This window comes from Anser brachyrhynchus (genome assembly GCF_964034855.1).
Source record: "Anser brachyrhynchus genome assembly, chromosome: 12".
NCBI lineage: Eukaryota > Metazoa > Chordata > Aves > Anseriformes > Anatidae > Anser > Anser brachyrhynchus.
In genome coordinates this window covers 13,705,339-13,725,054 of record NC_137707.1, presented here as the reverse complement: position 1 = coordinate 13,725,054, position 19,716 = coordinate 13,705,339, and the positions used below count along the sequence as shown (strand labels likewise).

The window sequence follows — 19,716 nt, the reverse complement described above, 5'->3', positions numbered from 1 at the left end:
ATAAGAGGGAACTCCAGCTGCCAGTGCTGATAACTAAGTATGAAATGCAATGGAGAAATGCTGCCAAATGCAATCAGACTAGGGAAGAATATACGGGTGTCATAAATACTCTGAAACGAGGTGGACTTGTAAGAAATCTGACAAAGTTTATTAAGGAAGCAGGATTTTCAAGCTGACCGTGGGCTTATAAAATACGATTAGGACAATGAAAAAGAAAGGTTCACTCCAGACGTAAACTGGAAGTTTGTAACTGCAGACATACTGGCTAACTACGAGGGCTTTCCTGGGTAGATTGTTTTCTGTACGGTGTTATTGGATAGCATTTTCAGAAGTGAGAACTCCAAGTGGTAGAAATTAAATTTGTTTTAAAATTTATTGTGTAACTTAAGCAGTTCCATATAGAAAACCACATCACGAAATTATTCAACACCAGAGACACCAGGGCAATGCATTGCTCTTACCTGCCTCTCGCTGACACGAAGAGGACCAAACACCACATACTGGATTAGTTTAGCAACCAACATCAGAAAACAGCAAGCAGTGTTCACTAGTACCTGCAAGGAAATAAAGCAGTCAGTAACAAATACTTTTGCCCTACTCAAAAAGGGAGGGAGAGAAGGGAAAAGAACGAGTCTAACAGAGCCTTCCATTGTTTATTAAATAGTTTTGGCTGCCTTTTTTTTTTGGTGAAATTTAAGCCTGGCCTCTTCTAAGACAGGACAGTAGCTCTTAAGTCACAACTTTTTTCTAGAAATACTAACATTTGATATACCAGTAAATCCAACAAACAACCCTAACGCTTCGTGATAAACTGTTTTATGCAGATTAGCAAACTTTAGCACTAAGGAGCACAGGGTCAAAACCTACAGATCGCCAAGACGCTTATTTTGCTTAACGTACAGGAGACGCATTTGAAGCGTATATCTTAAACAACTCCAGCTTGAATTTGTTGTTACAGGAGGAAGATTCAGACGCAGTCTTGAAACACAATAGCATGCAAGCTTTCTGTAACAACCCTGCTCACGTGCTTCCTGGGAGACTGCTTTAAAGCAAAGCAGTAAGGAGCCGAACACACGGGCCTGGAAAACTGTTTGTCACATCTGACGAAGAAATTTGCAATTAACTGTTGACCTACACAAAACACTACAGGGCGGGGGGAGGTAATGATGCAGCATCGCCCTGTCATTTCTAAGACACACAATCAACTTTTCCAGGGCTCTTAATATAAGGTCCTAACACCAAGTTTCCAAACAGCCTCAGCAGGCTGAATGTGCTCAGCATTCTCAAAATCGAAGCCTCGGCCAAGCAAGTAAGGTGGACACCTGCATTACAGCAAATACCACCTTTTACTGACGAACATCAGAAAGTTACGCAGCAAGAGTTCAGCCGGGCATTTTTGACATCCCCTTGTCGAGCCTTAACTTCAGCTAGACCACAGAGAAATCAGCAAAGCAAGAACCACTCGTTCACTCTTATGCTACCGCCACTGAAACTCATTTGGGCTTCAAGAGGTACATAAATATTTTTGTTAAGATGGTGCGGATGCTTTCTCTTATCTACATAACTTTAAGTGTTAATTCTTGAAAAAAATAAAGGAAGCGTGGGCTCAAATAGCTGATGCTGCCTCCCAAAGATTCCTAGCTGAGCCACCAGCCCCCTGAGCGGTTCCAGGGCTGCAGGTGCCCCGCAGCACCCCCCCCCGCAGGGCCGATTTCCCCCAATTTCCCCCAAACCTCCCACCGAGGGCGGCTCGGGCCCCGCCGCCCGGCTCCCCCCGGGCCCCTCAGCCTCACCCCGGAGGCTCGGCCCGGGGCAGTCCGTGCCCAAAGAGGGCTCACGCCGAGCCCGCCGCCCCCGGCCCTCCCGCCCACCGCCGCCGCGCAGGGCCCGGCCCGGCCCCGCCGCAGGCCTGGGGGGGCCCCGGGGCGGCTCGGGGGCGGCGGGGCGCTGAGGGCCGAGCCCCCGGCGGCCGTCCCGGGCCTCACCCAGACGCAGAGGCTGTCGGAGAGCAGGAAGGAGGCGACGTCCAGGGCCCGCGGCCCGCCCCGCGGCTGCAGCTCGGCGCCCTCGGCTTCGGGGGCCCGTCCGAGGGCGCGGTAGGCGCTGAAGGCGGCGGCCAGCAGCGCCAGGGCGCTGAGCGCGGTGTAGGTGCGGAGGCTGGGCCAGGGGAAGCGCTCCAGGAACAGCAGCGGCATCGCGGAGCCCCCCTGCGGGCCGCGGGCCCGCTTCCTGCGGCCTAGAGCCCGCCCGGCCCCCGGTACCGCCCCTCGCCGGGGCCGGGCCGCGCCGCCCCCGCCGGGGCCGGGGAAGGGGAAGGGATAAGGGAAAGGCCCCGGGAGCGGCCCCGGCTCCCGGCTCTCGGGTCGGGGCGCGGGGGGCTAAGTCACGGCCCCCGGGTGCCGTTGGGGCTCCCCCGGAGGCGGGGAGGGTTGGTTCCACCACCCAGGCCGGGGCACGAGCAGCAGGGCGGGCGCAGAATTCGGGAACAAGGCTTTGGAAGGCGTGCAGGGCAACAGCAGAAGGGTAAAGGCAGTGACTCAGCCCGCCGAGTACGTAAAAAAAAAAAAAGATGCATATAGATGTGGGGGCTGCCGCAACCTGCAAAGGCTGAAACGCTGAGAAGAGCGAGCTGAAGCGTCGGGATCCCTCACACGATGACACAGCACCCTGGGCTGCTACAGGAGTTCAGCATAATGCAGAACAGCCTGCGTGTGGCATTGGCAAAACACTTCAACGTGAGCCAAGCTCGATCCTGTAGCTACGGACAATATATAAAATGAATTTCACTTCTATATTTAATTGGCTCTCAGGCCAGTCCAGCAGAATCGACTTGTGTTAGTCTGTTACTTTCTTTCGGGGACAGAGAGGGTGAAGATGCACGTTTTATTTTGTGAAAGCCCTGTACAAACGGCAATGCCTACAGATTATTTTGGATAAACTTTTAAAAATGGCTACCCATGCCTTTAAGTATTTAGACTCTCTCTCAAAACACAAACTCAGTTCTCCAGGTTAAAAAAAGGCTCAAAATTATATTGCACCCAGTTGTACTTTTCAGTCTCTCCCTCAGACTAAGTCTCTGCTCAGGGATGAAAATTGGAGCATCCAAATGTGCCCTGAATGGTCAGATCCTCCTCTTGTTCTCAAGGTTTTTTGTATTCCTCCAGGGAAGTAACAAATCTTAAAATGTGTTCTTAAAAGTAGAAGACAACCACAGCAAAAAAAAACAAAACAAACACACAAAGACAAACAGAATCAGACCCATTTTGTTTAATGGTGTACAAAAAAAATGGTGAGTATTACAATGAAAAGTGATTAAAACACTGATATCTATCACATTGCCATCCCACTACTTAAACAGTTGAGATTCACTTCTCTATTCATACAATAGAAAGTTCAGTGGACTTCAGGTAAAGAACAACATAAAAAAAATCCTTGTCACACACATTCTTTTCTCTACATTTTAAAGCTGTGCTCACAGAGACGGCTTCTTCTATCAGACTCTTCGGGTACGTGGGAGCTCAGTTGTAGATAAAGTTGAACCTAAAATTAAAAGGGTTATACCACATGAGAGACTTGTGTTGTTTTTATTTAACTGACATTTTGGAATGAATAAGCATACGTTTTGTTTTTGTCCTTGATAAGACTCCATCTGACAGAGGAAAAGTGATTTTTTTTTTTCCATAAGACAACTTTAGCATAGCAAGAAGCGTTATTTTTAACAGCCAATGCTAGCATTGCACATCAGTCTCTTAAGGCTGCAAAAGAAATAATTATTTCATCTCTTAAGAGAGCTTCACAGATATGAAAATACCAGTGAGAATTATGTAACCCATCAGCAACTCTTTCACAGCATTTCTGTTACCAGAGCCAGCTTTACACACTCGAAAGGTAGCAGGCAGACTCAAAAGAAGAGCTAATTCTTGTCAACTACATTTCCCAGCAGACAGAAGAGCACTGGACACACACTCACAAAGCAAAAGAAAGGCTCCATCTCAGCTTCCTGATGTCCTTTGTTGGGATGAAGCTGTTTCACTGGTGCCAAACTGGAGTTTGGCTGTGTAATAGCCAGTGCTTCCCTGGTACTTGGGAGAAAGTATCTGCTACCTTTAGACAGAGCAGGGAGGGGGAAAGGCCCCATAGCAACAAGTGCCAAAATTGGGACTAGACGGAGGAAAACACACAACACCTAACTCAGTGCTTCAAATAAACATCTTGGCTTTTCCTCCCACACTGTCCCAAACCCTTATAAGAAGCTGATACTTAACGCTTCCGCAACTTTGTCCCCGCTATCTTTCAGGTTTTCCTTTGCTAAAGTTGCCAAATAGGATTTTGGTGCTGCTAAGACGCAACCACTGCCTCTGAAGTGTCCACACCATCTAATTTGTCCTCGTGTCCCTCAGCTCTTCACCTGACATTATGCATCCATCTCAATTTGTCTGAGACAGACTCTAAGCTCTTTGGGATAGCTGCAACCTTTTCATAATTTGATTCTGTAGTGCCTAGCCTTGCACTAGTCAAAGTTCCCCAAAACTACACTACATATGAACATAATATACCTGCTCAAAAGTTGAGGAAGGCTGGAAATAATAGGTCCATATCCCGGTGCATTGTCATAGAGCTCAAACAACGGTGCAGCAACCAGCTTGTAATTTTTGGGGACTGCAAACAAAGCTACAAATAAATGTGAGTTGATTAATATTAAACAAAAAAAAAATCCACCAAGCATTCAGACAAGGTATCACCCCCCCAATCTCTAAGCAAGATCACTACATACTAGAGCAGGTTTATTCCCTTCACAGTTAAATACAGAGTTGTACACACGATGTGGGAGCAGGAATGGGAATTTACTAGGACCTTGTGTTCAAAGGATCACCTAGCTTCAAAACTGATACCAGAACTTTTTTTAAATGATTAACTATAAACAACTGCAAGCATATGAAAATGAACTTGCTACCACATTTCCTTGCACGAATTGCAAGCATTTAGAGTTTTATAAATACAATATTCTGTTGCAAACAAACACTTACCTTTTTCTTGAAGCTGGACCAAGAAAAGCTTTTTGTGCTCTTTTGGTTTTGTAATATGAGCTGGGATATAGGGATACTGGAAGAAAAATAAAAAGTTTGGTTGTACAGAGCTTTGAAAATACAGTGTGTTCTTAAATGCTCATTTATAAGTTATCAAGCACTGTCCAAGTTTTCAGCATGTCCAACACTGTTCTTTCATGTCAACAAATAATGAAAACAGCTTCTGTGAGAAAGGATCAAGAAGGAATGCCGTTGCCTTCACAACTCTCCGGAGGATCTCAAGAGGTACCAATACTCATTACCAGTTAACCCAACAGAACAGAAATGTGTAATAGCAAACTGAGCAAGTATTCTCAGGATCGAAGCATTCAGAACTGGAGCAGTCAGGCCAGACCATTTTAGTCACAGGGCATCTGCTCCATATGTACCAGTGAACGAGTTTCCATTGTGGTTAAAATAGCTTAAATGAGTTTAAATGGTGTGCCTAGCTTAGCAAGGGACTGGAAACTATTACATCCATGCTTTCTCACCCATCAAAACAGGTGTGAGGAGGCAGAGGGAGTTTCCAGAAGAAAAACTTTGGAGTTTGTCCTCAGTCACAGAAAGTAGATGAAATAGATTTAAAAAAAAACAAAACAGAAAAACGAATGGCTCATGTAGCAGGTAGTCTAAAAGCCCAACTGGCAGGTTGAAAACTTTTGGCAAAAGTGATCAATATAGAAATGCTCACCTGCGGAGGTTCGAAGTTCGGTCTCCACCAGTTGCCAATGCAGTCATCGATCACCCAGTCTTGCTGAACACCATCCTGACGGCCCAGTATCTATCAAATACCCAGTTACAGTCAAAATTAAATACCCCAAGCAAAAATTTTTAGAAAACATACACTGGAAGCACAAAGACTTGCTGTAATAAGGGGTGTAGATCAGGACTACTCTGGAACAGCTTTTTTTTTTTAATGAATATTTGTGTAAAGTGACATTTTATCATAAAAACCTCTCGACAGGACAAGGACACTTTAGAAAACATTTCAAATTCCACGCTACATTCAGTTGTACTGAGGGCCACACGACCGACAGGAAGAACAAAATGCCATGTTACGCTACCTGACAATATTAACTGAGGTTCAGTGGAGTGCATTTAAGCTATTAACTGTCTCAAAAACTAGCCCTCAGTCGTGCTCAGCAACACACTTTACTGCCCACCTGCAGGCTCACTCGCCTGAAGCCAGCCCAAAAGCAAAGCTGCAAACGAACACAGGACTTGAGTGGTAGGTAGGGGGGCTGCCACTGGACCGCCCCGTCACCCTCTCACCAAGCAGGTAAACGAGAACTTACTGTTTACTTTGTTAGCTACCCAAGAACATTTTACAACCAAACACAAAGGCATCAGAATAACAAAAGTGATAAGGAGACTACTTTAATTCTTTGGCTATTCAACTAACACTAGAATAATTCAACATTCTATAACATTCCAGAATTGCAACATAACAAAAGAAAACAGACCTCTGTCATTAAGCGTTTGAGCCCCTCTACCTCATCTTCTCCTGGATTGAGTTCACCACCAGGTCTGTTAAAATAATCAATGATTAAAGCTAGGTTTACGTGTTACAGTATTTACAGACGTTCACAGGTAAGTTCGGACATGCTTCCAGGCGGGGAGCTACGAGTTCACTCAAGGCTCTTGCATCTGAACTTCCACATCTAACCTTGTCAAAGCTGAAGACAAAAGGATAGCCTTCGCCAAAGCTAAAAGGGCTACCATATGTCCCTTTGAAAAATAAAACTGTACACAAGACTTTAACTTCAATAGGACAAAAGTATGACAGTACACTTGTTAATGCACGGGGCACTTAAAAGGTGAAACTTAAACAACAACACAAAACCATCAGAAATCAAAGAAAGGGTTGTAAATATCAACTGTAGTTGTTCTAATCTCAAAAACAGCCCTTAGTGAAGCATACAGAAGCATAAAAGTCAAGTGGGGAACCATCCTGCATTTAATGCAAAATTAATGAAAAAATAAAAGGACATTTACATCACCACAAGTTTTTTTTGAAAAATGGTCAGAGTCTAGCCTATTTAGTCCACATACACACCCCAAATCAAGACGTCAAAAAAGCATCTGGATATCAAGTTAGATTTTTCTCCATCACTTGAGGGCAAACACAAGTGTTAAAAACACACGCTGCTTGTGTTCCTGGTTGTAACTCGTCTCAAGTCCAGTCCACCCAGTTTAAAACAAGAAAACAAGCTCCACCACCACAACCGTATGATCCAAACTAAAATTTCACTCCAGTAGCGATAACTATTAAAGCAATTGACATGTTTTTCCTCACAAATTCAAATGCCTTTCTTACTGTATCCAGCCTACCCGGTAGTTTTGTAAACGGATCCCATTCCGCGTTTATCAGGGTTTATGCCCTGAGCTTCACTTTACCATTTCTGCAGCCATACCATAGGGGTATTTAAGCACAACAGCTTTCCTAACAGCGTAAGAACAAAACCCTGTCTCTGATAAGAGTGTTAAACAGGAATGCTGATGCACTGTAATGAAGATTTCCAGCTGGTCCAAAACCAAAGTGACCCCCGCTCATGAGTCAAACACATATATTTTAGAGGAAAACTTCGTCATCCAAAAAACCTTTTCCCAGACTATGTCCTATCAAAATACCTATCAGAGTCGGTCGTGTTTTAGCTTCTAATAAGAACATTTCAAGGTCTGGGATGTTAAGGTTGGATTAAGAAGGTACAATCAATAAGCCGAGACTTACAGCTTGAAAAAAGTCGTCCCCAGCTGCAGTAACAACACGTGGGGCAGTCTGTGCTCGTGTACGATCAGAACCCCTTCCACTGTCCGCCTCATGCCGATTTTGTCAAATTCCTCTCTCATGCGTTGAAAGCGAGCTGCCACTGAACTGTCCTTCTCATAAAGGGGCTCCTTTGTACCAAAGGTGTAGTTGGTAAGAGGATATCTATAAAGGAAAAAAAAAATATAGCGTATAACATGAAAAATAGATTTAAATCACAAGCACACAGCATTTGCCCTGTGGCAGAACCATCCCTGCTTGAGCAAACGGTCACTCAGTCACTGTCCTGGGCTAGGTCTCGCTGGCAAGCTGAGTCACAGCTCCCGCATGACACCAAGATCTGCTCGAGGAGATACAAGTGCAGGAAGCCAGGCTGATCGGACACGCTGTCATGGTGCCGATTCAGAAGCAGGCAGAGAACTCCAGATGTGCCAGCAACCAGCTTTGACCTGCACACCGCAGAGCAAAGGCAGCTGAGGCTCTGAGAGGAGCTGGGAAAGGGATGGGAGAGAAAAACTCTGCTGGAAAGGTTGGAAGCTGCAGAGGACAGCCTCCGTTTCTGCAGGAGCGATGAAGAGCCTGAGAACTGAACTGTTAGAAGAGGTTTTGCTTTGAAGTGGAAAACGAGATGCCTGGATCACGGAAAGGGAATGCTGAGTGTCAAGTGCAGGGCTGGGAGCCTGGGGTAAGAAGAGCTCGAGCAGATCATGCAGGTGGCTTAGGTGCTGGACCTCTGCATCCTCTAGGGACAACACAGCGTACCCTGAAGAGATTTCTATAGGTAACAGGGACTGAGTAGAGCGAGAAGAATCAGAAGAAAGGAAAACCAAATGCAAGAAATTAAACAGCCCAAGAAGGCACAGAGGGCAGCAGAAAAACATTACTGTACAACTAAATGCAAGTAACAAAGAAATCACAAGCCACTTCCAGTTGTTGGAGCCATTCTCAGGTACACAAGTGAGCCAAAATTAATTTCCTAACTGCGGATACCTTCACGAGCAAGCTTCTCCCCTTGCACTTAGAACCACCTACATTTCCATTCGTTTCCTTTCTTTTTGACTCCCAGAGAGCCATACTAATAACCCACTGAGTTACCCTATAATACCCTACATGTGTGTGAGTACATTAGTTCATACCTCAAAACTGTTAGCTTATGCTTTACAAAAAAAAGTTGATAATAGTTTCCCACTGATTCTTCTCTTCAGAAACACCACAAAAATATTCCAACCTTAGAAACTAACATTTAAACTTCTACAATAAGACTCTAGTTGTGAATAAACCCAGCTATACCAAGCAGTAAGCACTAATTTGTTTGATTAACGGCTAACAGTGAATATTGACTATCGTAGCTCACATTTACTGCTTTGCAGCTTGCCAGGCGTATTTCCCAAAGAACGCATCAGAGTTTACTCAGAGAAGGCAGCAGAAATAGATGCCTTCTCATGCAATGAAAGTACATGTAGCAAATAACTGCTTTCTGCCACAGATACACACTTTGTCAGGTAGTAACCGCTGTGAAGTTGAATTAAAACTCCCGTCCCGCTCGGCAGCAGCAGGATCTAACCCCATGCTGCTGCCCACACTATGTGAGCCCAAAGGCAGCAGAGCCCCATTGCTCTCCCAGGAGTCACCCCAAAAGCCCCAGGAGGGATAGAGGGGCCACCCCTCACTCCGTGCCGCCTCTCCCTGACCCCTTGCAATCATAGAACCGCAGAACCACTAAGGTTGGAAAAGCCCTCCAAGATCACCTGGTCCAACCACCCCCTACCACCACCATCACCCACCAAACCATGTCCCTAAGCACCACGTCCAACCTCTCCTCGAACACCCCCAGGGACGGTGACACCACCACCTCCCTGGGCAACCCGTCCCAACACCTGACCGCTCTTTCTGGGAAGAAATGTCTCCTCATTTCCAACCTGAACCTCCCCTGGCGCAACTTGAGGCCATTCCCTCTGGTCCTATCACTGGTTACCTGTGAGAAGAGGCCGACCCCCAGCTCCCCACACCTTCCTTTCAGGCAGAGAGCAACGAGGTCTCCCCTGAGCCTCCTCTGCTCCAGACTAAAGGACTCCCTTGCTGCCCGCAGCACCCTCAGCGGCCCCCGGGACCCCTCGGAAGCCCCCCAGAAGCCCCCAGGCCCCTCAGAAGCCTCCCCCTGGCGCCTTCCCCTCAGCCCCCGGCGAGGCCGGCCGCCGGCGGGGCGCTCACAGGTTGATGGTCCGCTCGAGGGTCAGCGGCTTGGTCTGCTGGATGTACTTGTTGCCGAACTGGTTGACCCCGCGGGGCCAGCCGGTCTGCGAGCGGTTGGGCGGCACCACCGACATGGCGGCGAGGGCAGCGCGGGCAGCAGGGCGGCGGGAGCGCCGTCCGCCATTAACCGCCCGGAACCCGCCCGCGCCGCGCTTCCGACCATAGAGAGGGGCGGCGAGGCGAGGCGCAGCCGCTCCCGCTCCTCCTGCCCGCGGGGGCCGCTGGGAGTTGTAGTTCCCGGCGCGGGCTCCCGGACCGCCATGGGCGCCAAGCGGCGCGGGGCGGCGGCGGCGGCGGCGGGCGGCGGCGAGAAGCGGGGGCGGCGGGCGGCGAGCGCCGAGCTCTGCGCTGCCCTCGGGGACGCGGCGCTGAGGGAGCGGGCGGCGGCGGCTTGGGCCCGCGGGGAGCCGCTCCGGGACGGTACGAGCCCGGCTTCCCCCCCCCCCCGTCCCCGTCCCCCCCCGGTGCCCCCGGTACCGACAGCGGTGCGTTTCCCCCCGCAGCGGCGGTGTCGGTGGAGCCGGCGCCGTTCCGGCACGGCGTGCTGCCCCGCTTCCTGGCCAGCCCGGCCTTCGCGGCGGCGCTGAGCGACGAGCTGCTGGGCCTCGGCTTCCGACGGCGCCGCAACGACCTCGTCTCGCTGCGGCAGGTGCGGGCCGGGGGGGGTCGGGGAATGGGGCCGGGGGGGGGTCGGGGAATGGGGCCGGGGGGGGGTCGGGGAATGGGGCCGGGGGGGGGGTCGGGGAATGGGGCCGGGGGGGGGTCGGGGAATGGGGCTGGGGGGCCTGGGGTCGGGGAATGGGGCCGGGGGGCCTGGGGTCGGGGACCGGGGGGGGCTGGGGTCAAGGAACGGGGACCGGGGGGGGTTGGGGTCAGGGGATGGGGAATGGGGGTCAGGGGATGGGGAATGGGGGGTTTTGGGGTTAAGGGATGGGGAGCAGGGATTTGTGGGGTCAGGGGATATGGAACGAGGGTTTCTGGGGTCAGGGGATGGGGAACGGGGGGTTTCTGGAGCCAGGGGATGGGGGCCGGGGTGCTCTGGGGTCAGCGGATGGGGACCGGGGTGGTCTGGGGTCAGGGGATGGGGATGGGGAATGGGGGTCAGGGAATGGCGGTCAGGGAATGGGGGGTTCTGGGGTTAAGGGATGGGGAACAGGGGGTTTCTGGAACCAGGGGATGGGGAACGGGGGTGTCTGGGGTCAGGGGATGGGGGTATCTGGGGTTAGGGTGGTCCAGGGAGTGGGGGCCAGGGAGCAGGGACTGGATGGGAGAGTGTCTGGGACCAGGAGGTCCAGGGAGCAGGGATGGTGGGTTGGAGGGGGTCTGGGGGGGAATGGGGACCAGGGGATGGGGGGTTTGGGGGCCAGGGGTTTGTCCAGGAGCAGGACCTGGGGGTCCAGGAGCAGGTCCGGGGAGCTGGGCCCAGGGGAGCCCGGGGACCAGGGGTTTGGGGGCCGGGGGGTGTCCAGGAGATTCCAGCAGTGTCCAGGAGCAGGGCCCCAGGGGTGGCCAGGAGCAGGGCTGCCCTAACCGCTTCCCTCCTACCCTCCCATGGGCCGCCGCAGTCCGAGGAGCTGGGGGCCCGGCTGGAGCCGCATGTCGCCGCGCTGAGGTAAAGGCCTGGGGATCCTCGGGGAAGGAGCTGGGGCTGGCCCTGGGCCTGCCTTACCTTGTGCTTTGCTCTGCAGGCGAGCGCTGAGCGGAGACGTCCGAGCGTGGCTGTCCGCCGTCACCCAGATCGAGCTGGAGCCCACCATCGACATCTCCTGCGCTAAATACGAGTGTACCGGTCAGTGTGCCAGCGGTCCTTTCCCTGACACTTCTGTGGGTGTGTAGGGAGCTGTATTTCTGCAGAAGACCCGCCAAACCCCCTGCTAGCCCCTTCTAATGCCAAGAAGGTCCAAGAAGCTGGCAAAAGTCACAATCAGAGAAGAAACACGTGAAGTCCAGATTACGGAAAAGCCGTCGCTGCAGTCATGCTGCTGGTAGCTCTGACTGGGCCCAGTGTTGTCGCAAGCCCCTGCCTTTTTGGAGATGTTCAGCCTGAGCTCGCTGCCTCGCCCCGTGTGTGCTCAGTGCCATGTGCAGCAGGGAGAGGTGTGCAGCTCCTGAGTGCGGTTTGTGAAGTCCGATGGTAAAATGTCACCTCGCCTAGTCTTTTAGTCATGAAAAATCACCTCAGGCCGGGGATATTTTTACTGCTCTTAACTCTGAAGTTTTCTGCACAACCAACTGTTGGCCTCTTCTTAGAGATCCATCCCCCTCCAGCAACAAACCTCCTCAAAGGGCAGTGGCGCATTAAAGAATCAGACCTTGAATCCCCGATTAATGTAGGAATCCCTGTCCACTGTACCCAGCAATAGCTGCAGAGGGTGGGTGACAAGAATTGTAACCGGCTGCATCTTCAGAGCAGGCTAATCCATCAGTTACAGTGGAATCCCACAGCATTGCTCTTGCTGTGTTGGTGATGCTGACCGGTGACACTACAGTTCTTGGGAAGGGCACGTTGTTTCTTGTGTCCTTGTGGGGACACAGCTGAGAAGCAGCCATTGAAATTAATTGTATGTATAATAGGTTCTGCTGTAGCAAAATGTGTGTAATTGCAGATGTCTTACTGTGCCACGACGATGAGCTGGAGGGTCGGAGGATTGCTTTTATCCTGTACCTTGTGCCACCCTGGGAGAAAAGCGATGGGGGGACGCTGGACCTGTTTAGCACAGATGGTAAGAGCTTGGAGCACAGCCTCAGGTGGCTGAAAAAGGTGGAGCTTATGTACCCCTTGCAGCAACTCTGCCCTCAAGCAGTACAAGGAAGATAAATAATTTACTCTTAATTCAGAAAAGCTGACATATAGATAAACTTTGCACCTTGGAGAGGGGCTGTAGTAGTCTTTGCAGGCAAAGCCAGTGGGTGACAGCAGAGGAAAAGGAGAGGCCAATGAAGAGGGGAATCCTTTTTTTCCCTGCTTTTCTGCAAGAGCCAAGAGTGGGAGCAGGATAGAAGTGAAGCCAGTAACTGTGCTTGGAACTTTAATATGACAGAGATAACTTCCCTTTCCAGCAACAGAAGTTCACTGATTGCTCATCAAGCTCTTGCTCTGAGCTCCATCCCTTACACCCGGGTGTCTCAGCAGTCACAAGGTCATGAAGTCAGAGAGAAATGTCAGTTCCTAGCAAGCGCCAGTTCTTACCTTAACCAGAATATGCTTTCTTCCTCCTCAGAACACTTTCAGCCACAGAAAATCATCAAGTCATTAATGCCTTCGTGGAACACGCTGGTTTTCTTTGAAGTGTCTCCAGTCTCTTTCCACCAGGCAAGGAGCTGCCTTTTATTCATTTTGTTTTTTCTCACTGTTGTGGTTATTCATTCTGTGTGTAATAACAGTCCTGGTGGGTTGGGGAGAAGGAAAAGGGAGAAGTGTAGGCAGTCAGAACAGATACTTATGCTAAGTGCTGTGTGTTAAAGGCTAGTGGCTTTAAGGAGGAAGGAACTGACAAAGGCAGCTTTAAACCATCCATCTAGCTCCATCATCTTGGGGAAGAAAAAATTCCAAAATCTTCATGTGCTGTTCAGAAATTCATGACAGTGGGTGGCTAGCAACCAGTCGTAAGGGGATGGCTCTCTTCACACCGCCATTACAGTTCAGCACCCTCGAATCTGCAGCTGTTCAGTTTAGCCCAATTTAAGTCTGTGCACAATTTGATTAAATCAATGTTTAACAGTGGCTATCACTGTGAAAAACAAGGGTTTCCACAGACCAGTTTAAGTGCCAGGATAAAAGATTAGCTCTTAGTCTGAAGGGTTTAATCCAGAGCCAAAGGCTCTGGCAAGTGCCCTTCATGATAGCTTGTATTACAGCACTTTTTAAAAACTAAAAGACAAAAATGAGACCAGTATAGCCTGCTGTGGCCCACATGCTCATCTGTATTCTGAGTTTCCAGACTAACCTGTGGCAGCTAAGTTTTGCAGCCTGTGCTGGCTGGTTCTTCAACAGAACAAGTGGTGGAAAACTGACATTACTTTTAATAATAAAGTGACTCAACCTTTGCTCAAGCTATCAGAGGGGGGGAGTGGGTTCTGCTGGGAGCTCATGCTAGGATTTTGGAAATCTACAACGGATTTGAGCATCAGAGTTTGCTTTAGCCCTCTCTCAGAGAATAACCCAGTTTGTTCTAGCCCTTGTCTGACTTCTGTCTGCGTGTAGTAGGCTCTCTGGAGTCAAGTCTGCATCTTACAATGAGTCTATGTAGCCTGTTACAACTAGCCCTTAAATGTTATGTGGTCTAAACAGTAACGCGCTGCTCAACATTGTTACAGGTGTCAGAGATCCTGTCGGAGGAGAAGTGCCGCCTGTCAGTGAGCGGCTGGTTTCACGGCCCACCAATAGACAGACCTGCGCCCTACATTGAAGCTCCCTTGCCCAGGAGCCCACACATCCCTTATGATGTGAGTAGCAAGCCTAGATTTGCTTGCCTGCATTTCCATTTCTTTCATGTCAGCTGGAGTACCTGCTTGGGACACACCAATGCTTGGGGATGCTTTAATCTTTAACTTATCCCATTCTTTTTGTTTCTGTCCGTACATTTGTGGCTAGTTTCCCTCTTGTATATCTCTTTCGTGCATGCCAACAACAGTGCAGAGAATGCAGCTAATACTCTTTGTGCAATTAAAAAAAGAAATAAATGGTGTCTTGGGAGTGGAATCTAGCCCAGTGACCAGTTGGGCAAAGAGGAACTGGGGAATCATTCTTACTTTTGCAAATACACTATTCAAGTCCATTTCCCTTCCAGCATGAAATCTTGTATGAGTGGATCAACCTAGTTTATTTGGACATGGACTCCCAAGCTCAAATCCAGGAGGAATTTGAGGAGCGATCAGAAATTCTCCTGAAGGATTTTCTTAAGGTGAGCACCATGGTTCCATCTGATGTGGTCTGCCAGAATGGGTCTCAGGGCTAGTAGTGACCACACATCACGCAGGCTGGGAAAGGCCTTGCTTGTACAGCAACTAAAACACCTTATTTCACACCGTGAAGGGGGCTGGACAAGATGACCTCAACAAGTCCCTTCCGACCTCAACCATTCTGTGATTCTGTGGTTGGATCACCTGATCGCTGCCTGTACACTGCTGTGTAGGGACACATCAAAACCCAAAAACTTTGCTTTACCATTCTTTTTTCCTACTAGAAGCAAAGCAGAAGGATGGAAACACGTCATCCTTCCTGTGATGACCGGAGTGTCCTTACCTGTCCCTCAAGCTCTCGCAGCTAAGGAGCACTCAGGGAACTCGACCTGTATGTAAAACCAATACCCACAATGGTTTTGTCTTACTTGAAAGGCTTTGCTTCTCAAGGCTGACTTACCCCTGGTTTACTGAGCATCTGTATCTCAGCGAAATTACATTCTCACCAAGAAGAAAATCAAGTAGCATTTCCTACCTATTAGACGCTGGCATTGAAAATCCACAATGCCTGCCTAGCCTATGCCCCTCAGTTCAGCAGTCCTCAGGAGGCACTGAAAAGTTAAAGAAAAAGTTAAAGTGCCTTATCTATGAGTGTAGGATGGCTGCTTATAATACACCAAGAGAGACCTGGAGGGTAAATGTTCAAGTTTCTGCTCCTTCTCTCCTAGAAAGAGAAATTTCAACTACTGTGTGAAGCTTTGGAGAACGAAGACATCCAGTGGAATAGCCGGGGGCCTCCCAACAAAAGGTAGGAAATAACAGCATCCTGCTTCTACTCACCATGCCAAGCAAGAGCTGCTATGAGGCTGCGCTGACCAGTGTGGCCATTGGTTCTCCACTGCTGATACCTGTGCTGTCTTTCAGACTCTACGAGGCAGCAGAGGAAGACAGCCTTCCTGACATCCTGAAGAACTTCCTGCAGTTCTTACGCTCAGAGGCTTTGTTTTTACTGCTTTCCAACTTCACTGGCCTAAAGCTGCACTTCCTGGCGCCTTCCGATGAGGATGAAGATGCTGGGGAAGGAAGAGCAGCAGACAGTGCTGGGCACGGCAGTCCCAAACCCAAGCAGGATGGGACTGACCAACACGCTGATGGCAGTGCCCATCCGCCCAACGAGCTTGACGACATCCCCGAAGCACAAGACAGCGAGACGCAGAACGGTAAGTGGAGCAGCAGCAGCATGAAGGGACTAGAGCAGAATCCTGACTTTAAGGATTTTGGTAGCAGAATTCCCAGAGATTGTCATGGAAGTAGAATTTCACCTTGTACTGCAACGAGTGCAGGGCACAAGCATGGGATTTGGAGCATGTCAGATTGGGTATCAAAAAAAAAAAGTGACCATTGCAGAAGAATTTGGACTAAAATAATGCATTGGAGCAGCATTTTGAACAGACCTTGTCAGCCCCAAGTCTACAGGACAAGACTTCTGCAGGAGTTAAAGCATGGGTGAGGAGGGAAGGGTGTTGATTGCCTGATAATCCTTTGCCAATAGTTACACGATTTCTACATCCACATGTTCCTGCTTCATATAAAATAGATTTTTATATGAGAGACCAAATCAAATAGAAGGAAGTGAAGAGATCAGAAGTAAAGGTAATTTTGGATTTAGAAAACTAATACCTAAAAGTAAGATTTAACCTTTCAGAAAATGCTGCCAGCCTAAACAACCACTTAACTGCCAGCAATAAGATACTGTATATAAACAATAATACTAATTTTGGAATCATGGATTGGTGCTGTTTATTTAAGGCAGTAGCTTTGAAGTTTAAGGGTAGATTTTTTTTAATGCTCATCTTTTATGGACGTTGGAAGAAAAAGGAATCAAAAACCGAGTCCTACTGAAAATCCCACCCAAACACTTAAATGGTACAAAAGCTTTGTTTTTTTCTGATTTCCACAGCTAGTCATTTTGCTTTCTCTATCTACAATGCTCCTGCTGTGTGATTTTAAAGTCGTGTAGGAGGAAGGCATAGTTTGAGGCTGCCTGGATTGAAAACTGAGCTGGAGCCATGAGAAAATAAAGGCTTTCCCAAATTCTGATGTACCTGCCTGGGATTCCCATGAAGAGTGAGTTCAGAGCGCTATCTTCCCTGAAGCATCTGCTGGTTTCACAGTTTACTTTCAGAGCAGACAGGTTGTTGCTGGCTTTTAAAGTTCAGAGCCCTACTGTAAATCTGGGGTGGCGCAGGGGGACAACCACAAAACACAAGAACTGGTTAAACCAAACCACGTCGCCTGTTGGACCTGTCAGAGAGCAAATCTTGTCATCCCCCACCTCTGCCCCGCATTGCACAAAGGGCATAACTTAGAGTCACCTCTAGAAAAGTAGACTGAGATGTTTTACTTTTTCTTCCCTTTATGTTTTGCCAGCAAAGAGGGCTTCACACCGTTGTGAACAGTGCAGGGGCTTGCTCCCCACATGCCTGGAGTTTAGCAGGAGCCAGCTGTTGTGAAATTTCGTTGTTTTCCCTGCCTGTTGAGACATTTGTTCCCTCTCATAGGCTCAAGTACCCCTGTGTGTGCAGGGGAGCTGCGACGCTGGACCAACGGGCACTACACTCTAGTCCATGATGCTCAAGCAACTGAATTTGCTCTCGACCTACTCTTCTTCTGTGGCTGTGAAGGTAAGTGGACGAAAGAGAAAGATGTGGCGCGCTCCTGGACAAGGTTTGCCTAACGGAAGGACTTTGAATTCCCAGCATTGCTACAGCAGCAGAAACTTCTATGCTTTTTCATACCTAAGAGGGTTTTGTAGATTTTATCCTCATCGTTTCTTTTGCATAAGCACTGGTTTTGGTGGTCCTTACACACAGATTTGGGGGTGAGGCCTTGGGATCAGCTTCGACTCTGCTTCCCCATGACCTCTCCTCTTCCAGCCAGGAGGTGGCGCCTGGGGGGCTCGCTGGGGCACTCGCTCGCCTCCCGCTACAGCACTGCTCTGTGCACGGTGGAGGGTCAGGTAGCCAGAATGCCTGCTGAAAGTGTTCCTTTTGGCTTTTTTGCTCATCAAAACCATCACTGCCTCCAATTCACAAAGCCTAGGGGTTTTAAAAGTTTCTTTAGGCATGTCAAGGCATTTTAGGTTGATTGCTAGTTGGATAATGGTGAAAACAAAAATATAAACATAAGCATTTTTGACAAGATAAGCCCAGAATGCATGGCTGAAGCCACCTGGCACATGCTTGAATTGAAATCCTTTTGCATATCTGCTAAGGCAAAACTGTTCTGCACGTGGGGAGCAGAGAGCCAAACAACCTTAAAAGGCCTGCCTGTGTTAAAAGGCAAATCTTGCATGGTTGCTTCAAGTTGTTTCTGAATATAAAGGGGGAAAAAATAGCCGGTCAGGAGGTAAACCGGGGACAATCCTGGATCCAGTCACTGTGCTGAGTGGGGTAAGAAAATTGCGTCTCCAAGAACGCTGTGTGGAGTCTGGACAGTGTTCAGCTCTTTCAGAATCCTTCTGTTCTGTTTTCAGACTGGGATCCAGAATATGGTGGCTTTACTTCCTACATCGCTAAAGGTGAAGATGAAGAGGTAAGGAGCTCAGTTACTAGCTGCAAAGTAGATACAAATTGTTTAGAGTTGAGAGGCATGATTACACTTTGTCGTAATGATAATATAATGTTGGGGGTGCTTGGTATCACACAGGAGCTTTATGTCTACTCTCAAGCTTCCTGCCTGAATTACAGCTCATGGGTGTAGCTCTGGGCTCAGCTTCGAGAGGCGAGCGTTCGCTATAAACCTTAAGACTCGGGCAAAGCAATTTTTGAAACTAATTTCTTCCCTTACTCTTGTGTCTTCTAGCTGTTGACAGTGAACCCAGAGGACAACTGCTTGGCCCTGGTATACAGAGACAAAGAAACTATGAAGTTTGTGAAATACATCAATCACCGCAGCTTGGCACGCCTGAAAAAGCATCCAAACAGAAAAGGATTTTGGGATTTTTCATTTGTCTATTATGAGTGATGGTTGAGTGACCCTCATCACACTGAAAATAGGGATGGTGGCTTTCGGCAGGTTTCTGTCCAAGCTGGGGTCTGCCTAAGCCCGGACAAACTTTGTTGATGCTAACTTGATCTCATTGTATATGAACTGTACCCTACAAAGAGGGTCCAGGTGACTTTTTTTATTAACTGTACACAGAGAAATCCAGTCTCCTGACTTGGTTGTAACACGTGCTCTTCAGTGCTTTTAATGGTACGTGGAAGGGAGCATCCCCATGTAACTGATAACTACTGTATCACAGCTTTCCAGCTGTTCTCTCGTGGAAGTAGCATGGTGGAATGAGTCTCTCATCTGTCAGGGTGAAAATTACAACCATGCATGGCCCCAGGCTGATGACTTTTATTAAAAAAAAAATGAAAAAAAAATGGGTCAGTTAAATGCTTCGAACTGTAGCTGAGCAAGTTCTGTTACAAAATACCCAAGACATTTTCTGGAGCTTAACTGTTCACCTTTTGTAGTGTCAGAAATAATGGAACTGCCCTAGGAAATAAGAGGTTTTTCCAGCAGTACAGCTTTAGGGAATTGCAAAGGAAGAAAGTGAGGCTATAAAGCCACTGGCATTGACAAGGCCTTGGCCCTGTAATAGGGAGCTGGACTTCATTATGTTAAATGCTGTGTAGGCAGACTCAGATGCAGCCCCTACTCCAAAGAATTTACAAGTCA

The 19,716-nt window shown here is 48.6% G+C and overlaps 3 protein-coding genes across 4 annotated transcripts in view; 1 reads left to right on the top strand and 2 right to left on the bottom strand.

Annotated features, from left to right (window-relative positions):
• The window catches only part of AMFR (autocrine motility factor receptor), a 28,970-nt gene extending 26,670 nt beyond the window's left edge, over positions 1-2,300 (bottom strand). Inside the window, exons 1-2 of one of the 2 annotated variants that reach the window (XM_080551875.1) lie at positions 1,986-2,300; positions 462-554 (exon numbers count right to left, since the gene is read on the bottom strand). In XM_080551875.1, coding sequence (XP_080408001.1) covers positions 462-554; positions 1,986-2,195 — 303 coding nt within the window. In that variant the 5' untranslated portion in view covers positions 2,196-2,300. Of the gene's footprint in view, positions 1-461; positions 555-1,793; positions 1,813-1,985 lie in introns of those variants that run through there. The other variant, XM_080551876.1, reaches the window with a different exon arrangement.
• Positions 2,301-3,251: 951 nt separating this feature from the next.
• NUDT21 (nudix hydrolase 21) lies at positions 3,252-10,256 on the bottom strand. The gene is made up of 7 exons (XM_080551880.1): positions 10,045-10,256; positions 7,798-7,998; positions 6,530-6,593; positions 5,758-5,847; positions 5,028-5,103; positions 4,557-4,671; positions 3,252-3,540 (listed from the first exon to the last, which is right to left on the bottom strand). The coding sequence occupies exons 1-7, from the start codon at positions 10,158-10,160 to the stop codon at positions 3,519-3,521; spliced, it is 684 nt and encodes a 227-aa protein (XP_080408006.1). The 5' UTR covers positions 10,161-10,256; the 3' UTR covers positions 3,252-3,518.
• Positions 10,257-10,313: 57 nt separating this feature from the next.
• OGFOD1 (2-oxoglutarate and iron dependent oxygenase domain containing 1) lies at positions 10,314-19,418 on the top strand. Its single transcript, XM_080551877.1, has 13 exons — positions 10,314-10,506; positions 10,590-10,735; positions 11,652-11,698; positions 11,775-11,875; positions 12,693-12,809; positions 13,308-13,399; positions 14,404-14,532; positions 14,877-14,990; positions 15,717-15,796; positions 15,913-16,208; positions 17,550-17,672; positions 18,524-18,582; positions 18,853-19,418. Exons 1-13 carry the CDS (start codon positions 10,347-10,349, stop codon positions 19,012-19,014), a joined length of 1,626 nt encoding a protein of 541 aa, XP_080408003.1. The 5' UTR covers positions 10,314-10,346; the 3' UTR covers positions 19,015-19,418.
• The last annotated feature ends 298 nt before the right edge of the window (positions 19,419-19,716 follow it).